Genomic DNA, 19,518 nt, shown 5'->3' on the forward strand with positions numbered 1-19,518 from the left:
CCCTATTGGCCATGTCCTTATGATTTAGGAAAATAACTGGTGGTGGAGGGTGGGGTTCGTACCCTACTGGCCCTTGTTTCAATCAGATAATTTTAATTAGCGAGATTATATTATATCATTATATTATATTATTATATATTATATTATGGCTGTTTACATACCTTTCCATATTTAATGATAACAAAGGAGTGATAAGTCGACATTAAATTTGTATCAGACTATATAAATGAATAAAGGCTTTTGTACATAATGACCAGCAGCGGATCTGAGTGGTTTATTAGGTAATTGGGTCTGCGTGAGCCTGAAAGCCAAATGTAATAAAAAATAACTACCCCCTCCCCCTTTGTTACTGAGCCAAGCAGCCTCTCCAGCGAAAAGCTAAATCCGCCCCTGGGTGACCCCCTGGGTATAATATTTCTCGTCATATTTATGGACAATCGAAGCCTTTCAGTATTTTTGTTTGTTTGTTTCTATCGATTGAATTTAAAAATAGTAAAAAATCGACCGCACCCTAACAAGTTGGATTAAAGTGAAAAAAAATGATGGTGGTGGGGTTTTGGGGGCCCTGTGCCCTGTCCCCAGAGAAAGATTGTGGCTGGAAGATAAAACACTACTTTTACATATCTATTTTTCTAGATTCATATTCATTATTTTTAAATAGATGAGCAAAATAGTAAACCTTACAAACATTCAAAATCTCGTAAATAATATAAGAAGTTTGTGAACGGAAGTCTTTATCTAGGCTATCTAGTAAACGCAGTCCATAGGAATAAGTCATCGATTCAGCGCGTGGTGTATCATCACCACGTCATCTGGAAGACATCTAGTAACACGTCATCATCTAGTACACGTCATTATCTAGTACACGTCATCGTCTAGTAACACGTCATCATCTAGTAACACTTTATCTAATACACGTCGCAATCTAGTAGAAATCACTTTTAACCGCCTCGGCAATTAACCCACGTCGTCGTCTAACCCACGTCGTCGTCTGACCCACGTCGTCGTTCTGACCTCGTCGTCGTCTGACCCAGTCGTCGTCTAACCCGCGTCGTCGTCTGACCCGCGTCGTCGTCATCTAGCAGACATTCAGCTGCCTCATGTGCTGCTCTGCGCGGGTTCTCAACGCTAAGATACTTGATGATCGAAAGCTTTCAAATTCGCCAAGTAAACGCGTACCTATCCCCACTCTCCTGTCTTCACCTCGTTCGCCTTGTGCCACAGGGATACCAGCAAGCTCATGTCTACCTGTCCCCACTCTCCTTTCTTCACCTCGTTCGCCTTGTGCCACAGGGATACCAGCAAGCTCATGTCTACCTGTCCCCACTCTCCTTTCTTGACCTCGTTCGCCTTGTGCCACAGGGATACCATCAAGCTCATGTCTACCTATCCCCACTCTCCTGTCTTCACCTCGTTCGCCTTGTGCCACAGGGATACCAGCAAGCTCATGTCTACCTATCCCCACTCTCCTGTCTTCACCTCGTTCGCCTTGTGCCACAGGGATACCAGCAAGCTCATGTCTACCTATCCCCACTCTCCTGTCTTCACCTCGTTCGCTTTGTGCCACAGGGATACCATCAAGCTCATGTCTACCTATCCCCACTCTCCTTTCTTCACCTCGTTCGCCTTGTGCCACAGGGATACCATCAAGCTCATGTCTACCTATCCCCACTCTCCTGTCTTCACCTCGTTCGCCTTGTGCCACAGGGATACCAGCAAGCTCATGTCTAACTATCCCCACTCTCCTGTTTTCACCTCGTTCGCCTTGTGCCACAGGGATACCTTCAAGCTCATGTCTAACTATCCCTACCCTCTTGCTCTTATCTAGTTCCATGTCACCCTCTCGATTAAGCAAATCTGTATCAGTCACGCCACCCTCTTTTTCTCTAAGCTCGTGTCGGCGTGAAGGCCTAAAATTGTAATGCGTGAGTGGAATATCCGCGGTCTTCTCGCCGACAGATTGCTTTTCCTCGTCCTCACGACGCGCCCTCTTATTTCCTGGTCGAGTTTGTTCCGGTATTAAATCCCTATTACATGGTCCTGCGGTCAATGTTCGCGCGGTCACTGGCAAATCTTCGTCATCCGAATAATGTGATGCACATTCTGGTCGCGCGCTTTGCTGCGATGTGGACGGCTCTACGCTTCCTATACATGAAGCTCCATTTAAACGCCTTTTGTCAGCCGCGATCCGTGAACTCCGCATGATTTTGCTATTGCACTGCATTTGCGACCTTATATAGACGAATTGCGCCCTCTCGTCCTCAATGTGCGACCTTGTTGACCTCATTTGTTCGTCCCTAGGTGCGATTTCAGCTGGTCGCGACCTCGTTTGTTCGTCCCCAGGTAATGGTAGAGCTTGTCGTGACCTCATTTCTTCATTCCTAGTTTCAAGTCTTCTCGTGCTTGTTTGTTCGTAGGAAAGCGTTGATGTAACGCATGCGTACGAGTCTAAGTGCCGCTGACCTACTCTGAGTGGAACAGGCGCAGCTATAGGGGATTTCCTGGATACAGCTAATTCCGGTTGTGACTGAGTGAAAAATTCAGTTGTGTTTACTTCCGGTTGGTGACTTGTATGTGGTGATGTGTCTTTGCGTGTATTATCACGTGGATGATGTTTCGTGACATGCGTGTACGGCGCGTATTGTGTGACATGTGTGCGTGACGTGTCTTGTGTTTTTGACAGAGCTCCTAAGGTTCCATTGCCTGAATAATTTTCTGTACAATCCGGCGTCCCGTTCCGTTCCTCCCTAATTCGCACGTCTGTGCTTCTATGAATACCTTCCGCACGCCTTTCTTCAAACATTGATGGAATACCAACAACGTTATGACTCCCAGCGTTCCGTTCCAGTTCCTCATTTTCCTCAATATCCACCACAGGTATACCGTCGACTAAGCTGGATAATTTTTCCATGACTGACACCTCCCCTCTCGGGGGATCCTTGCGCCTGAGGATACTCTCAATGCTGAAGGAGTTTGAATGGTTGCTTTGTTTTCTTGGGGGTGGGGTGGGGCTAATAGAGGTCTCGCCGGAAGAGGAAAGAAGGTACTCTTTGTTTGCTCGCTCGGCCTCGGTTTTCCTCCGTCTTCCCGGCACAGCTTTCACTTTTTCTTCTCGTCTCATTTTAGCACGACGATTCTGGAACCAGACCTGAGAAACAGACAATAGTCACGCAACGGTCACGCACTCAAAACATTATAACAGCCCCTTGGAGTCAGTCACGACTCACGGTAAAACAAAGCTCCCACCAAATATGTCACGCAACGGTCACGCAGCACACATGATTATAGTATAACAGCACCTCAAAAATCGTGCGGTTACGCGTTCCGTTCACACGGGACCTCCCTTAGCTGGGACCACCCCTAGCAGGATGAAACAAGAGACAGCTAGCTACACGAGACGCGTCGTGAACAGTGTGGAAAATTCGCAAGGTTACCTGGAAACACCATTTCTGGAACAAATTATCGAGCGGTCGAAAATTCGTGAGGTATCTTGTAAATGGGGCCTCAGTCACGACTCCCAAAAACTACCACACAGGTGACACCAAGAGGTCTCTTCGTCACACAAAAACACAAGCAAATCACAAACGCAAATAAAAGCAAGAATATCATGAATTATAAAAAGAAAGAAACTAAAAAAGGAGGTAAAAAAACAGTTTTAGTCGAGGATCGAACCTGAAAAGCTTTGAACTGAAAAAAAGAAGACCATACATCCAGACACTCGCTGAATCACCGTATGGCAGCTAAGGGTTTACGGTTAGGCTGGAGATTTCGGCCCCAACACCGCTATCTAGCGGTGTGTAACACACAGGTACCGAGGCACCCGCGCATTAATAGGGAGGCAATAACCAGGTTCCTAGCCCTTAAGTCTTATACGGTTACTCCACACACAGCTCGCTGTGACGTAGAGCGAACAATATCGGGGTCTAGATGGGCGCCTTGGGCCTCTTGGGAATCCCGGTGTATCACGTGTTTGTCCTCATTTGTACGCGAGATACAACAAAAATAATCCCCGAGTCACGGGCTAGCCTGCATGCAGCCGGAAATAGTTTGCAGCCGAATAATGGAACTATTTCCGGCCGCACGCTGGCTATCACGGGCGAGATAGGTAACGGCTTTTTTCTCCTTTTCTATTGAGGAGCAAAGGTAGTTGTATACTTATTGACCCGAGGCATAAATCAAGAGCCAAAAAGAGGGTTTAAAAAAGCCAAGGAAAATGGCCCAAAAGCCATAAGCTGCAATAAATAAGACAAAACATAACAACCGCTTACTACTACAACTACATAGGGTTTGCCCTATCACAATTAAAGGGCCCCCGAATAGACTTCTCAAGTTCGAAAGTGTCCACAAAAAAAATTAGGCCGAATATGTGGGCTCATAAAGCTTGTTGTTTATGTACTGGCGTAAATAGGCTTAAGGGCATTAGTGAGCTGTCATAAGTATTAAATAAATCACTTTTTCTCTGGCGCCAGTGAAATAAGCCAATTAACACTTTGCCCGGTAACATTTATATTCCATCCGTAAAATTCACACCCTGAGTAAAAGGCCTGTGGAAAAAGTTCAACAATTTGATACCAGTGTGTAGGTGAATACTCGTGACAATAGGCAGACAAGATGAGTGTTAAACTAACAAAACCCCACCCCCTCCCCCTAGATGACACCACCCGTAGGGAGAGAGGAAACGTGGCGACACCATGGCGGGCTTAAGAGTTTTACAAGTTTTGTACATTCTTAAATTTTCTGTTTACTTTGAAAAGATTTAGATAAAGAAAAAGATCCCGTCAGCAACAGTCTACGAAACAGGCCTAAAAACAGCGGCCCCAAAAAGCTCCAAAAAAGGCTTTTTTGTGCTCGTTCAAAAATATCCGTTCTCTCACGGCACAACTCTACTACTAGCGCCTGCTGAACATGCTTCAACTAGAAACTCGGGTTTTACCATAGGAAACCTCACAATAGAATAAACGGGACGGGGATATGAATGTTACCTATGAAACCTTTTCACAATAGAATGAAAGGTACCGGGTACGGTGTTGGAACGTTAACTTAGCTTGAGAATCGAGACGTGACGAGAACATATCAAGCGACGTCCAAGCACAGGGCCCCCAGGAAGTTCACCAAAAAAGCAACAGGTAAAGGAAGCGTACAAAATACCTCTGGACTAAGAATAAAAACAGGATTTACTGCGCGGACAGGATAAGCCCTGAGGCGAAAAGCTACAGACCCTGGGAGAGAGGTCTATCCTTATATTAAAGGAGCACTATGAGAGAGGTCTATCATTGTATTGAAGAGGACCCTGGGAGAGGTGTACCTGTATTCGAGACTCGAGAAGGTCGAGTTTCAGTGCCAGGGCTTCTCGCGTGAACACATCCGGGTACTGGTTATGGTGGTAGATCTTTTCCAACTCTTCCAGCTGCCAGGAGTCAAAGTTAGTTCGACTTCTGCGGCGCTTCGGCAGTAGAGGGATTTCTGTAAAATGAGCGAGGAATTGATGCCGTTATCGGACTTAGAGAGATATACTAAAGAACATCATTCTTAAGTGCGTAAGGAGGTGATCTTAGGACACATAATGTGTTATAAGATCACGTACAAATAAGTACGAGTTTTGTACTTAGTATACAAAAATCAGTACTGGTATCGGTGCACGACAGCACCGGAAAGCGCTGTGCGTAATTTTAGCTACACGCTTTGATTTGGCTTACTCTTGGGTACCAAAATATACGAAAAGTAAACGAAAATATGATGAAAATACACGAGGCAGACGTTTTGCTACCAGGGTAAAATATTCTCTGTTGTACGATTATATTTGAGTGCGTGAAAGCGCGTATTAACTTAGTGCATGCATGGCGCGAAATCTTTAGACATTACGTACCAATTGCTTCAGTGTATTCAATCTCTGAGTCACTTCCATCTTCCAGTGAGGTAGTCCTGGTTGAGATCACTATACTAGTAGTGTTGTTAGTGCTGTTGGCAAAGGAATACGGCGCTTTACACACGTGCACTGAAGGGTAACCACCAGGGATAACTACACGGAATCCTTGGCTTTCAAAACTCATCGCGAGTGACTTAGCGGGTTCTCTTGGTGTCAAGAAGTCCTCAAAGTCCTATTAAGATGACTTTGGGCTCTCAGACAAACTCTGTGTTTGATTGTCAACCGGCGTATGCGGCTTGCGAAGGTTTTGATAGACGTACAGACAAGGCGATCTTCGGCTCTTTACGCGATCTGTGCTGACCGGCCCAAGACCTCTCTGGGATTTAAGTCGAGCGAATCACAAGATATTCCCTAAGTCATCGGCCTTGGATCGTAGACAGAAGATCGTCAGTATGTTCCGTTTAAGATGTAGGCCCAACTACGTCTTTGATACCACCAACATTTTGGGTTCATCAGCAAAATGTGCTTGAGGATTGTCTTACTTTCCAAGGGATTTTCTCTCGATTCTTCATCGCTACAAGGTAGACTCCTTCGTCGAGTTTGGGCCAGTCCAATAAGCCATTAAATCAACGTACAAGTTGTTTTCCAAATGGGGATGTCTGTCTTGTTAGCGGGTATCTTTGAGTTTGTCGGGTTGAGCTCGATTGACTTGTAAGCTGTAAGCGCCTTGTTAGCAATGAAAACTCGCGAGGAATGAAATTACAAACCATTTACAGTCGGTAACAAGCTGTCACTCACAACTGTCTTATTATCTAATTAGCGTGAGGAGACGCACCGCTGATAGCTACGCTGTCTAGCCGCGGTAGATCGCGCAGGTCGCGGTCGCGGGGTCGCGGTTTTCGACTCACTCAACCGGCCACAATCTCTGCTTATCGTTATGGTGCCAGGCGAGGCGGAATACGAGGAATGGAACTGGGAGTGATAAGGAAACGGTCATGGGATATCTAGCCGTTCTTTATTACCCGTCGAGCAAGATAGGGGAAAAATGTTTTAGAAAGAATCTCCCATAAGCTCGGAAATACTTTTTCACCAGAGATAGCAAAATGGGTGTGGTCGTCAGGACATGAAATGATACTATACCATTGATCATGGGCTCCAGTACTGAAAAGACAATAAGCTTGGCCATAATAGCGTGGCCACACATGTTTATCCCGATTCCATTTCATTCCTGTGTTTCTTTCAGTCTTATCTGTGCGCGTCCGGTGGCGTGATTGGCTCTGCCTTCTTGTTTATTCTATAGCTTAGCTGTTATCTATTATAGATATTGCCTGGAGTCTGGTTTCAATAGCATGCGTGCACTGCGGAGATAAGTATATCAAATAAGCAATCTGACAGCCTTCTTGGCCCAGAGCGCACGGGACATTAGCACTAGAAGTATATTCCATTCAAAGGTCTCATTTGCTCCTGTCCTATTCTATTTGAATTAATTTTGCGCGTGCGTATATTCTTCCGATTCTTCCCACACAAACAAACGGGATGTTTTGACAGCTCTGAACACTTTTGTCGAGAATCTACAGACTCTTCTGTTACGTTGTATTTACCAAATTGATTGTGCTTGTAGATTATGCTTTTTAAAACTTGAAAATCACCAGCAAAAAAGCTAAGTTCTCTTGTATTTCATCATCCGCCATCTTGTGCCGCAATAAATCATGGGCGAAATCCTAGTTAAGATCTTGTTGAAAAGTTCTCTTTTAGCGACACGGGTTTCGCTTAATTAAGGTCGCATATATTTAGCTTTCCTATATCCGCTATTTGCGTTGCCCGAGCAATAAAACGACTATTTGATTTTATGTAATGCTACATTATGAGTGAGGAATAAATTGATTAGTTTGATATTTGCCAGGGAGTTCAGTTTTTTGGTCCAGCTCCATTTTCTTTTGCGGTCAGTTATCTCCCTCGATATTTTCTCTATTTCTATGCCTTTTAGCTTCTGTCTTTTTTTCTAGAGGTTTTCGTGACCGACCCGTCAGATATCAAATTGTCGATCCCTATAAGAAATCAAAAATACATAGGAGTCCTCGTGCTTTCCGTTTAGCAATAAATCCGAGATCGCGTTTAAAATTCCCAGACCGAGGTAGAAAAAAAAAACCATTCTTTTGCGCGCGCTTTCTGACTATTTCGACTTCCCATAAAGTTTCGATTTGAGGCAATTAGTTGGGGACTGCCGTACTGTGTGTTGAGTATGAATGAGGAATGATGTAGTGTTATCGGAAGGTCAACCGAGTGCATGTGACGAAAGCGACGTTATCGCCAGACTTGTCTTGTTAGCATACTTCAAGGAGCCCGCTGAAATCAATCAAGTCTTCGAGAATAGTTCTTATCAGGCTTTGCTATACGATGGTTATAAAAGGAGGTCTTTTTAATTGATACCGCAATGTGCTTTCCTACTACAAGAATCCGGAAATTGAAAAGAAACATTTTCCCAACAAGACGTCCGCATGTTTAAACCCAGAAGTCTTAGCGGTCGCCTTTCCGGTAGGCGCCACATGTTAAGCAAGCCCCCCCCCCCCCCCCCCCAAATTGAGTGCGCGCGCCCATGTCGTCATGTCGATAGCTCCGGCGAGCTGTTTTGTTCAAATAATCACCAGATTTTTCACATGTTCACAAAATATCTATACCTGCGCACCCCCTCAGAATTTCTAAACCTGTTCACCCCACCCCAGCCCCCCACAGAATACCTAGACCTGTGCACCCCCCCCCCCCCCCCCTTCAGAATTTCTATACCAACATGCGCACCCTACGCCCCTCAGGATATCTATAATTACATACGCACCCCACTCAGTATATCTATACCAACATGCGCATTCTACCCCCCTCAGGATATCTATACCAACATGCGCAACCCACCCCCCTCAGGATATCTATACCTACATGCGCAACACTAACCTTACCCTCCTTCTTTACCGAGCCTGCCTGCGCCCCGCATGTATGTTTTAGGAAAGGGACATTTGCATAGTTTCGTCAATTAGCATCAACAAGATGTGACCCAGATCTGTTTTCTGTCATCGGGTCGGCGAGGCTGACTCCTGGCGGGAGATATCAAAATTATCCCCTTGACCTTTAAGGTTTCGTGCTTGCAGCACGAGATAGAGTGTTTTTTATAAACACTAACCTCCTCCGCAGGCGTCTCGAGTGGCAAAAGGCTTTTCTTCGATTTCGGGCTCCTGAGGCGTTTCAAGAAGGAGGGGCCTGGGTTAGTGGAAAGCGGGATTTTGACGCCTGCCGAAACCGGAACACAGTGGACATGTAATGGTACCCCGTGGACTTGTAATGGTACCCCGGGTACCCTCGGGAGCCTTTTGACGGCGCAAATAATATAAGGGGAGGGACCCAAGTATATGTGAAGTTGCGAAAATAGTGTCTTGAAAATTAAAATCAAAGAGCAAGCGCTTCGCAAAAACAAAATTCCAAGATTCGATAACATCAAAACTCGCTTTCAGAGCTCAAAAGCTCGTTGCCGCACGTTTACTTCTCGACCAAAATTTCAAAGTAGAGAATAAAAAGGCGTTTTAGCCGCTATATTATAAAAGTGGTACACCAAAAACTTATAGCAGCGTCTAATATACGCCAGCGATATAATAGAAAAAGCTCTGCTGTACAGCGGCTTGATCTAAACTCGAACCCAGTCTCTATAAGTTCGAAGGGGGCAAGGCACGCAGAGGCTTATGGGATCACAAAAAATGCTTGCGCTAAGAAAGCATTGCACACACGGGGGGAGTGAGCGTCGGCAAAATCGATTTTAACCCTAACCTAATTTCCTATACACTTTGGGTGTCAATGTCAACAAACATTCTTACCCATAAGAGATAGCAAAATGGGGTGTGGTCGAGGTGAAATTTTCCCCTAATAGATAGAAGAATTGGAAGAAACGTTTCTTAAGAATAGCAATTGGTCGATTTTTTAACCCTAAAAGATAGCGAATCGAAAAAAAAAAAAACGTTTAACACCCCCTTAGGAATAGCAGTTGACCGAATTTTATACCAAAAAGAGGATATCTATACCTAGCTAGCAGAATTAGAAAAATCCGTCGACACCCCCTAAGGGATACCCTGGTTCCAGAGCCTATCTATTTAGTGGCTAGTTGAGACGTCTCAACCTCGCTGGCCACTGAATAGAGAGACGCTCGGGGCTCTGGGACCAGGGTAACCTGGTAGGGATGGCAGTTGGTCAAAATTTATACCCTATAAATAATGGGACGATCACCCCCGGGATCCGCACCCACTTCCACCACAACCACCTCCACCACAACCACCTCCATCACACCCACACCCACCTCCACCACACCCACTCATGCCTTGTAACATTTCATTTCTTGGTCTCTCTTCCACATTTAAGACAAGGGTTTTGGCGCAGACTGGAGCCTTATAAAAGCTTTTTTGGGGGGATAACAAAAACCAAGGGCCCATGAACTTGGGAAAACTAATTAAATAGATAGTTTGATGTTACAAATAGATTGCAATTAGATTTAACGACAAACGGTCTTCAACTGTACGACATGAACAGAAGAATTGAAAAAAAGTTTAAAAATCACATCTTTAATAAACAAAGAAACTTTTTGTTGGACATATTATCGTTTAATAATTAAAGGGGAACAAGAGGGGAATTATTATTAAAGCAAATAGCTCCATGCCCCCCCCCCCCCAAAAAAAAATAATAAATAATACCAATATTTCTGGCTAAGCAAATGAAAAGGTTGTGTTACCTGAGCCACCCAAACCCTTACCCCCCCTCCCCCCCATCCTCCCCCGAAAATAATACTGTAAACCAGCTACAGGCCTCTTCGCAGATCAAATGAGCACAGTGACCCCAAAGCCTCGAACGCCATTTAGTGGGACGCATCCGCAAAGCGCGTAATTTTCGATTCTCACTGGAACGCCAGAGTAAGATCAACCGCGCGACAGAGGGAACCGATTTGAGCGATTTTCACTGGAGTTGCACTTGTGTTGCGCTTGTGTTACTTGTGTTGCGCTTGCGTTTACCTCCTTGTGGGAACAGGTAGGCACTATATAACAAACGCGTTAACATTCCGGATTAGGTGGTTGCTATATTGTAAGGACCTTCATTGATGACGTCATGTGAATGAGTCTTAAAAATTGATGACGTCATATGAGTGATTCTTAAAAATTGATGACGTCATGTGAGTTAGTCTTGGAAAATTTCTGACGTCATATGAGTGAGTCTAGGAAAATTGATAACGTCATCGTCATGCGAGCACTACTTCTTAGAAATTATATGGTACACCGTTACCAAGGCAACACATATAAAAGTCCAGGCGTATACAAAGAACAACCACGTCCTATGACGAAGCAAGGACCGATGCTTGTTGTCATAGCAACCTAGAAGCGTCCTTAGCTTCTTACGCCCGCAGTACACAAGGGAAGCGGGTATTAGATACTGGACCCCAGCCCCCGCGTAAGATCCGGTCACACCGACGAGGAACTCCAGGTTTTGTGTAATGAACGCGACGAGGATCGGAGGGAGAATGGCGACAAGTGGGAAAACAAGCCTGTCAATCACCCAGGGGTAAGGCCTGCCTTCCCGGTAAAACAGGTTTTTCAGGTTATCCCTCAAGGTGACGGAGATGATGGGGAAGTTGGTACTCAGAGTGAAGACTGGGAATAGCGCAAGGAAATACCGCACGTAGGCGTTGCTGTAAATCACGAAATTCAGCGTGTATAAGTCCTTCAGGTCCCCAAATGCGAACATGGCGGTGAAGGAGAGCACGGCGTAGAAGATGAGGATGATGGTGAAATCCGACACGAAGAGCAACGTCAGGCGCGACTTGTTTCTGACAGGAGTGATGAGGGAGGGGAGGGAGTGCTGGCACATGAACGAGTACACACACACGCCGAACAGGCTCGGCACCCCTGACAGGTCAGCGGCTACTGGAGCATGCGTGGTGGTCTGTTTTTGTTCAGCGATGAGCATTGTCGCGAGGACTATCATCATTATGAAGGCTGTGAAGGAGAATGCAGATAATGTTTATTAGAATCAAAACAATAGAGGGGCAGTGCACTGTTAGAAGCACTATTATTTGCCTTAAAGAAAATCTATAATTATATCTATAAATAGTTATATTGATAAATCACTTTCCCCCCTCCTCCCAACCTTCCCCTCTCTTCCTCACCCCTAATCTCAACCTTTCCCCCATACCTCCCCCGCTCTTCCTACCTTTCCCCCAATGCCTCCCCTCCTCCCTACCTTTCCCTCTCTACCTTCCCCCTCCTCCCTACCCTTCTGTCTCTACCCCCTTCCTCCCTACCTTTTACTTTCTCCAATACCTCCCCCTTCCTCCCTGCTGTACCTTTCCTCCAGTACCCCCCTTCTTTCTACCTTTCCCCCTATAACCTACCCCCTCCTCCCTACCTTTCTCCCAACACCTCCCACTCCTCCCTACCCTTCCTCCTATACCTACACCTCCTCCCTTTCTTTCTTCCAAAACCTCCCCCTTTCTCCCTACCCTTCTGTCTCTACCCCCCTCCTCCCTACCTTTCCTCCAATACCTCCCCCATCCTCCCTACCTTTCCTACAATACCTCCCCCTCCTCCCTACCTTTCCCCCAGTACCCTCCTCTTTCCTACCTTTCCCCCAATACCTCTGCCTTCCTCCCTACCTTACCTCCAGTAACCCCCTCCTCCTTACCTTTCCCTCTCTACCTCCCCCCTCCTCCCTACCTTTCCCCTAATACCTTCCCATTCCTCCCTACCTTTTCTCCAATACCTTCCCATTCCTCCCTACCTTTCCCCCAATACCTCCGCATTCCTCCCTACCTTACCTCCAGTAACCCCCTCCTCCCTACCTTTCCCTCTCTACCTCCCCCTCCTCCCTTCCTTTCCCACAATACCTTCCCCTTCCTCCCTACCTTTCCCTCTCTACCTCCCTCCTCCTCCCTACCCTTCTGTCTCTACCTCCCCCTCCTCCCTACCTTCCCCCAATACCTTCCCTTTCCTCCCTACCTTTCCCCCAATACCTTCTCCTTCCTACCTACCCTTCTGTCTCTATCTCCCCTTTCTCCTTACATTTCCCCCAATACCTCCCCCCTCCTCCCTACCCTTCTGTCTCTACCTCCCCCTCCTTCCTACCTACCCCCAATACCTTCCCCTTCCTCCCTACCTTTCCCCTTACTTCCTACGTTTCCCTCTTTACCTCCCCCCTCCTCCCTTCCCTTCTGTCTCTGCCTCCCCCTCCTCCATACCTTTCCTCCAATACCTTCCCCTTCCTCGCTGCTGTACCTTTCCTGTAGTACTACCTTCCTTCTTACCTTCCCCCTCCTCCCTACCTTCCCCCAATACCTCCCCCTCCTCCCTACCTTTCCTCCAATACCTCCCCCTTACTCCCTATCTTTCCTCCAATACCTCCCCCCTACTCCCTAACTTTCCCCCAATACCTTCCCCTTCCTCCCTACCTTTCCATCTCTACCCCCCCTCCTCGCTACCCTTCTGTCTCTACCCCCCCCTTCTTCCTACCTTTCCCCCAATACCTCCTCCCTACCCTTCTGTCTCTACCTTACCTCTTCCTCTCTACCTTTAACCAAATACCGGCCCCTTCTTACCTTTCCACCTCAAGAGGGTAGTTAGATACTGCAGGTACTTTGTCTTTTGCACGTTGAAGAACGAAAATGGACCCAGTGCCAGAGAGAATATCAGCTACAGTCAGATGACAAAAGCAATAGACAATGAAAAAACATGTATAAATACAACAATACAGGGCTTTCTGAAGGGAAGTATCCTAAAGAAGAAAGAGAGATTTGGGGGATAATATACAAGATACAAGGAAGGACATTAAGCTTAGATTACATACATTCAATCTAAGATCTCAATCAAAAAGGGGTGAGATCTCCTCCCCCAGCTCATGGCCCTTAAATCTCCGCTTAAGGACTACAAAGGTGCAGTAACTATAGAAAAGCAGGATGGTAATGGTAACGGGAGGTTAAATGGTGGGAAGTTGAGCAAGAATAGCAACCCTCCTCAGCCGACCTTACCAGATAAATTCTGTAGACGTTACCAGTGGAGAGGGTGCCCCAGCATGGGGCAAGTTCATCAGACGTCCCATTTGTCTGGTTGACATGGCTATAAAGAGTTCCACTGTATGCAAAAAAGCAGCAAAGAATAATTTTTAAATACAAAAAGAGATTTCATTTAAATATACCTTACATAAATTATAAATAATAATAAAAAATATATAAATAATCATATAAAATCCGATTATACCTTATTGGAAAAGTTATAATTATGTAGTATATACATATAGTATTTACTGTACAAAACGCTTGTCTGTCAGAAACCTCAACGGCCGTCATTGTAAAGGGAGATGAAAGAATCTATCCAAATCCACACTATTTAACTGGCCATCCGCCCTCAATTAGAAGCCACATCGTTGAAGAAACATCCACAAGACATCCACTAGATCTGTTTAAAGACTTAGCTCCATACCATGATATCTGTGTTAAAGACTTTGGAACAGCTGCAGCATAAATTGCCAGGTCCCCATATAGATACACCACTAAGCACAAGTAGAATAGCTTAAGTCCCCCTGAGGACGGGATGACAAAACACACAGGTTAGTAGAATAGCTTAAGTCCCCCTGAGGACGGGATGACAAAACACACAGGTTAGTAGAATAGCTTAAGTCCCCCTGAGGATGGGATGACAAAACACACAGGTTAGTAGAATGCTTTATTTACCAAGTTCTTTGGTAAATATGTAGATTGTATGCTTTTTCCACTAAATTCCTTTGAAAAAAATTTCCCCACTGTTCCTCCAAACAGGTCAATAAAAATGGAGGCTTTTCACCTTGATACAGTTGATGACAAAATGGCCGCTGACAGAAATTCTTTAACCATCCATTGTAAGTTTCAAAAACAAACAAAAATCTGACCCAGAACAATTACAGAGTACTCAATAGACACACAATCATGCAAAACTAAACACCTATGATTTAGTAAAAGGGGTGTTCTTTTAGATAATTCCTCGTGCACACAATCATGCAAAACTAAACACCTATGATTTAGTAAAAGGGGTGTTTTTTAGATAATTCTTCGTGCACACAGTCATACAAAACTAAACACCTATGATTTAGTAAAAATGGTGTTCTTTTAGAGAATCCCTTGTGCACACAATCATGCAAAACTAAACACCTATGATTTAGTAAAAGGGGTGTTCTTATAGATAATTCCTTGTGCACACAGTCATGCAAAACTAAACACCTATGATTTAGTAAAAGGGGTGTTCTTTAGATAATTCTTCGTGCACACAGTCATACAAAACTAAACACCTATGATTTAGTAAAAATGGTGTTCTTTTAGAGAATCCCTTGTGCACACAATCATGCAAAACCAAACACCTATGATTAAGTAAAAGGGGTGTTCTTATAGATAATTCCTTGTGCACACAGTCATGCAAAACTAAACACCTATGATTTAGTAAAAGGGGTGTTCTTATAGATAATTCCTTGTGCACACAGTCATGCAAAACTAAACACCTATGATTTAGTAAAAGGGGTGTTCTTATAGATAATTCCTTGAGCAGACAATCATGCAAAACTAAACACCTATGATTCAGTAAAAGGGGTGTTCTTTTAGATAATTCCTTGTGCACACAGTCATGCAAAACTAAACACCTATGATTTAGTAAAAGGGGTGTTCTTATAGATAATTCCTTGTGCACACAGTCATGCAAAACTAAACACCTATGATTTAGTAAAAATGGTGTTCTTTTAAATAATTCCTTGAGCAGACAATCATGCAAAACTAAACACCTATGATTTAGTAAAAGGGGTGTTCTTTTAGAGAATTCCTTGTGCACACAATCATGCAAAACTAAACACCTATGATTTAGTAAAAGGGGTGTTCTTTTAGAGAATTCTTTGTGCACACAATCATGCAAAACTAAACACCTATGATTTAGTAAAAGGGGTGTTCTTTTAGATAATTCCTTGTGCACATGGTCATGCACACATTTCATTTTGGTATGACCCATCCCCATGAAAATGCAGAAACGATACGAAAACAATAACAAGTTCTGCAGCATGTGCATACTCGTGCGCCAAGTGGACTGGGCCTGAGTTATCACGGCATCGGTTTTGAAAGGTTTGGTTTTCATTCGTCCCCACTGCACCAAAAGGGTATCGTTTTCAAATTGTTCCACTCTGGAAATCGTTTTCAAATTATTCCATTTTCGGTCATCGTTTTCGCATTTCCGTGTGGACGATGCCCATATTTATAATAAAAAAGGTTGAGTTTTCAAACAAAAACGGATATGTGGGGAAGGGTGTCAAGACGCTAGTTTGCAAAACACTTACATTTATTGTAAAACAACTTGGCCATCTGTCCCTAAAACACAACATTGAACAAACCAGCATTGTCTTATATTGTATAAAAGATGGCAATCTTGACTTCTTAGACAAACCTAAACATCTGTTATGGGGGATGGTTGACATACAAGATGTGGTGTTAACAGGCACTTTGTCTCATCTTCAGTGACAGATCCTGTGTGGATCAGGCTTTATCTCCACCAACAGGCACATAGAAGTCAGTTGAAGGTAAAATGCATATGGATCATATATCTCGCATTTATAACTTAATACATTGTTCATTCATCCCTAAAACAACAATGCGTGCCTGTATTTAAATAAATGAACAAACCATACCATTTCTACTCTGACTTTAATGTCGTATAAATTATTTTCCTTCATATCAACCTTGTAGGAATCTGTAAGAAACAAACAGACTAGGTGTCAATCTATGATTTAAATAGGTAAAAAAAAATATTGGAAATATAAATCAGAGGTCTACATACTCAAAAGTGGCTCAACTTCTGCAACATTGCTACTCTGCGTGACGGATTGACTAACTAGACCATCATATTCCTGCAAAAAATGAATTACAATTATAATGATTATATTGATGAATATATATAGTAATCGATCTTTATATGTAAATACCATTGACATTTAATTCTCGATAACAACCCTTCTATCAAGGTCAACACCTTTTTCATTTAAAGAACAAAACTAGAGCTGATCTCACACCTTTTTCTCACGTCTCTGGACGACTAAAAGAGCATTTGCGGCAGCCATCGCTTCCACCATGAAGGTTGATGTAATGAAACTGAGAAAAAAAACATCACTAACATGGTAACATCCACATTATATATCTAAGGAATGCAGCTATGCATTTAATTATTGGCTGATAAGTGGGCAGGACCTCTGAGGCTCAAAGTGCATTATAAATAAATTATAAATTAAATTTTGTCCTTTGTCCTAAAAAGGGTTTAAAAATGTTTTTTTTCCTAAAAGGGTATGCTATTATTAGATATATTGCCTTCAACAGGTTCAGGGTTACCAGGTTACAGACCTTTTGTGGTGCCCCACCCAAACAGGGGCTGAGTACCCTCTGTGATGTCAGATTGTAAGGCCATAAGCTCCACATAAAAAACTTGACCCCGCTGTGCAGATTTCTTCCCTTGTTTCAATAATGATGCCTGTGCAGACCCATAGTTTTACACAGCTTGTCAATAGTCTTTTTGGTTATATAAAACTCTATCGTAGTATATCCTGCATTAATTTCTTGGGCTATCTGTGGTAGCACAAGTCTAGGTTTACCTTTTCTATAAGTCTATCTATCTATCCATGTCGAAAACATGTAAGCCTGCTATGGTCAGAGGTCTGTGGTATCGCTCCTTAACTGTCGCTATCAGTAGCGAGCGTGTCTTATCCCAATAAAAAGTCAAATTTATTACAAAAATGCCTCTCTCGTTATGCTAAATCCCATACTCTTCAGTTTGTCTAGCACTGTATTACGGCATAAAGCCCCGTGCAAACTGTGCCAGCATTGCTGGCGAATTCTTGCTCGACTGACAACAAGACAAATGAAATGTCAGAAAGTCAATTTCCCATTTTGACATGTCAGAAAGTCAATTTCCCATTTTAACATTATCTTTGTCCTATATTCAGTCAAGCGGAAATCCGCAAGCAATGCTGGCTGGTGCTGGCGCAGTTTGCATGGGGCTTTTAAGTGTACGAGCCCGAGAAAATGGCTCACCAGCAGGTACAAAATGCAGACTGCATTTTTCGGTGATTCCTTTTGTAGCCCGAGTTAATGCTGGTGCAGCGTCTAGTTCTAATGATCATGTGACAATATGGTTATTTTAACGTGTGATCCAAATGTCACATATCATAATTATGGTCACATGATCATTAGCATAGGTATAACAAGATTCTATATTGTTTTAAAAAGACTGCAAAAAAATTTTTTTCTTCTCTGAAGGCCAAGACTTATTCTAAAGACAGTTCTTCTTGCCTTAAAATGGTGTAGGGTTAGGTCTACGTGAGGTTGGATTTTCTGAATCTTTCTATCAGAGCATAGGTGGGAAGTCCACAGAGCATGAAGTGAAACTAAAATGCGGAGTTAAAAGGGTGTTTTACCTCATGCCGCACAAAACACAGATCAAGACAGTGGAGACGATCCATCCGGCGCCAGCAAACGCTTTAGGCATCGTCAGAGCACCGGCCCCGATAATCAGATTGAACACATAAACAAACGCTACCTGAAAAATCACAAAAACAAACAGATGATACGATATAATAATAAAAAAACAATATAAAGAACCACACAGTAAAGCGATACTGTGATGATACCCACAAAGACAACCTAAAAGCAGTGTCCTGAGAAAAAGTGGTATAAGTTATTGCTAAAAAGGGAGGGTTTAATCCCCCTAGATAATCACTTCAATGAGCAACTTTGGACCACCAAAGACTAGTGATTCATTTAACGTTGGGTTCTTAACAAGAGCAAGTCAATGCGGCTAGCCTGCGTGCAGTCCATACGCCAAAAATCAATTCTTACTGGAGACGAATACAGGTCGCCGGTCTCTGTGACGGCAGGCATGGCGCTCTTGCTTGTACACTTCAAGATGTTAGAAATCACCGTAAAATGCGATGCAACTTTCAAAACATTCGATCAGAGATTCTGTCGTAATGTGTCACAAGACTTGCGAGTGCTGCAATGTGCTACGATCACGGAATGCGGTGCGCGCGGATATCCGCTGACATAGTACTAAGGTTCAGCTGTCAACGCAAAATGACGAACAGAAAGCCACTTGGTATGCTGTCACATTTTAAATTCTATTCTAGCTTTTTTTTTTTTTAACGTATTTAGCTCTTCTAAGCCTTGTTAGAACAGAGCAGTTCCAATAAGAGGCGGCCAAGGCAAGAATTAAAAATAGGGGGGGGGGGGGGGGGGATTTAATTGCACTTTTGTTAAACCAGCCTTTTTGTTTTGAAATGGCGGCGTTTTACCGGCGAACTGTCACATTTTGGTGAATGCTAAGAAAACTGGACCAAACCTAAGGCTATAATTTTCTTTATGACTCCCTCATTATCAAACAAATCTGTCATCTTTTGTACAGTATGGTTTTAATGCTGTACAGTTAGTCAAAACAGCAACTGAAGTCAGCCTTCCGTACCTTTACTCGAACGATTCAACACTACGATTGTGCTTGTTTTCGCCTGAGCACGCGCATGCGCATACGTTATTCAGCACTGTCACCTCAACATCTCGGTATTCTGAAAATAGCGCAGACGAGGCCGTTTGG

General features: G+C 43.8%; 2 protein-coding genes across 3 annotated transcripts; both read right to left on the bottom strand.

The window, feature by feature from the left end:
* Positions 1–625: 625 nt before the first annotated feature.
* LOC5506887 lies at positions 626–6,677 on the bottom strand. 2 transcript variants are annotated; one of them, XM_032375374.2, is made up of 4 exons: positions 5,867–6,677; positions 5,306–5,463; positions 1,273–3,148; positions 626–1,203 (listed from the first exon to the last, which is right to left on the bottom strand). In XM_032375374.2, the coding sequence occupies exons 1-4, from the start codon at positions 6,048–6,050 to the stop codon at positions 1,079–1,081; spliced, it is 2,343 nt and encodes a 780-aa protein (XP_032231265.2). In that variant the 5' UTR covers positions 6,051–6,677; the 3' UTR covers positions 626–1,078. The 2 variants fall into 2 exon arrangements, with proteins under 2 accessions (XP_032231265.2, XP_001627594.3); XM_001627544.3 differs by having other exon boundaries at positions 626–3,148; positions 5,867–6,672.
* Positions 6,678–10,484: 3,807 nt separating this feature from the next.
* LOC5506898 (transmembrane protein 104) lies at positions 10,485–18,940 on the bottom strand. Its single transcript, XM_032375382.2, has 10 exons — positions 18,771–18,940; positions 18,350–18,471; positions 16,955–17,033; positions 16,723–16,792; positions 16,574–16,635; positions 16,226–16,256; positions 14,359–14,458; positions 13,908–14,010; positions 13,479–13,572; positions 10,485–11,883 (listed from the first exon to the last, which is right to left on the bottom strand). Exons 1-10 carry the CDS (start codon positions 18,810–18,812, stop codon positions 11,141–11,143), a joined length of 1,446 nt encoding a protein of 481 aa, XP_032231273.1. The 5' UTR covers positions 18,813–18,940; the 3' UTR covers positions 10,485–11,140.
* Positions 18,941–19,518: the final 578 nt, after the last annotated feature.

This window comes from Nematostella vectensis, chromosome 12 (assembly GCF_932526225.1).
Source record: "Nematostella vectensis chromosome 12, jaNemVect1.1, whole genome shotgun sequence".
Taxonomy (NCBI): Eukaryota; Metazoa; Cnidaria; class Anthozoa; order Actiniaria; family Edwardsiidae; genus Nematostella; species Nematostella vectensis.

What these genes read in the sequence shown, in the direction of transcription:
- LOC5506887 (XM_001627544.3), bottom strand. Translation starts at nt 6,050, where the DNA reads ATGAGTTTTGAAAGCCAAGGATTCCGTGTAGTTATCCCTGGTGGTTAC. An exon ending in TGAATACACTGAAGCAATTG is followed by an intron (nt 5,464 to 5,866) that starts GTACGTAATGTC and finishes CTCATTTTACAG; the next exon opens with AAATCCCTCTACTGCCGAAG. An exon ending in TTCTCGAGTCTCGAATACAG is followed by an intron (nt 3,149 to 5,305) that starts GTACACCTCTCC and finishes TCTGTTTCTCAG; the next exon opens with GTCTGGTTCCAGAATCGTCG.
- LOC5506898 (XM_032375382.2), bottom strand. Translation starts at nt 18,812, where the DNA reads ATGCCTGCCGTCACAGAGACCGGCGACCTGTATTCGTCTCCA. An exon ending in TCCAGAGACGTGAGAAAAAG is followed by an intron (nt 16,793 to 16,954) that starts GTGTGAGATCAG and finishes CATTTTTTGCAG; the next exon opens with GAATATGATGGTCTAGTTAG. An exon ending in TCTTTAACACAGATATCATG is followed by an intron (nt 14,011 to 14,358) that starts GTATGGAGCTAA and finishes TTTTGCATACAG; the next exon opens with TGGAACTCTTTATAGCCATG.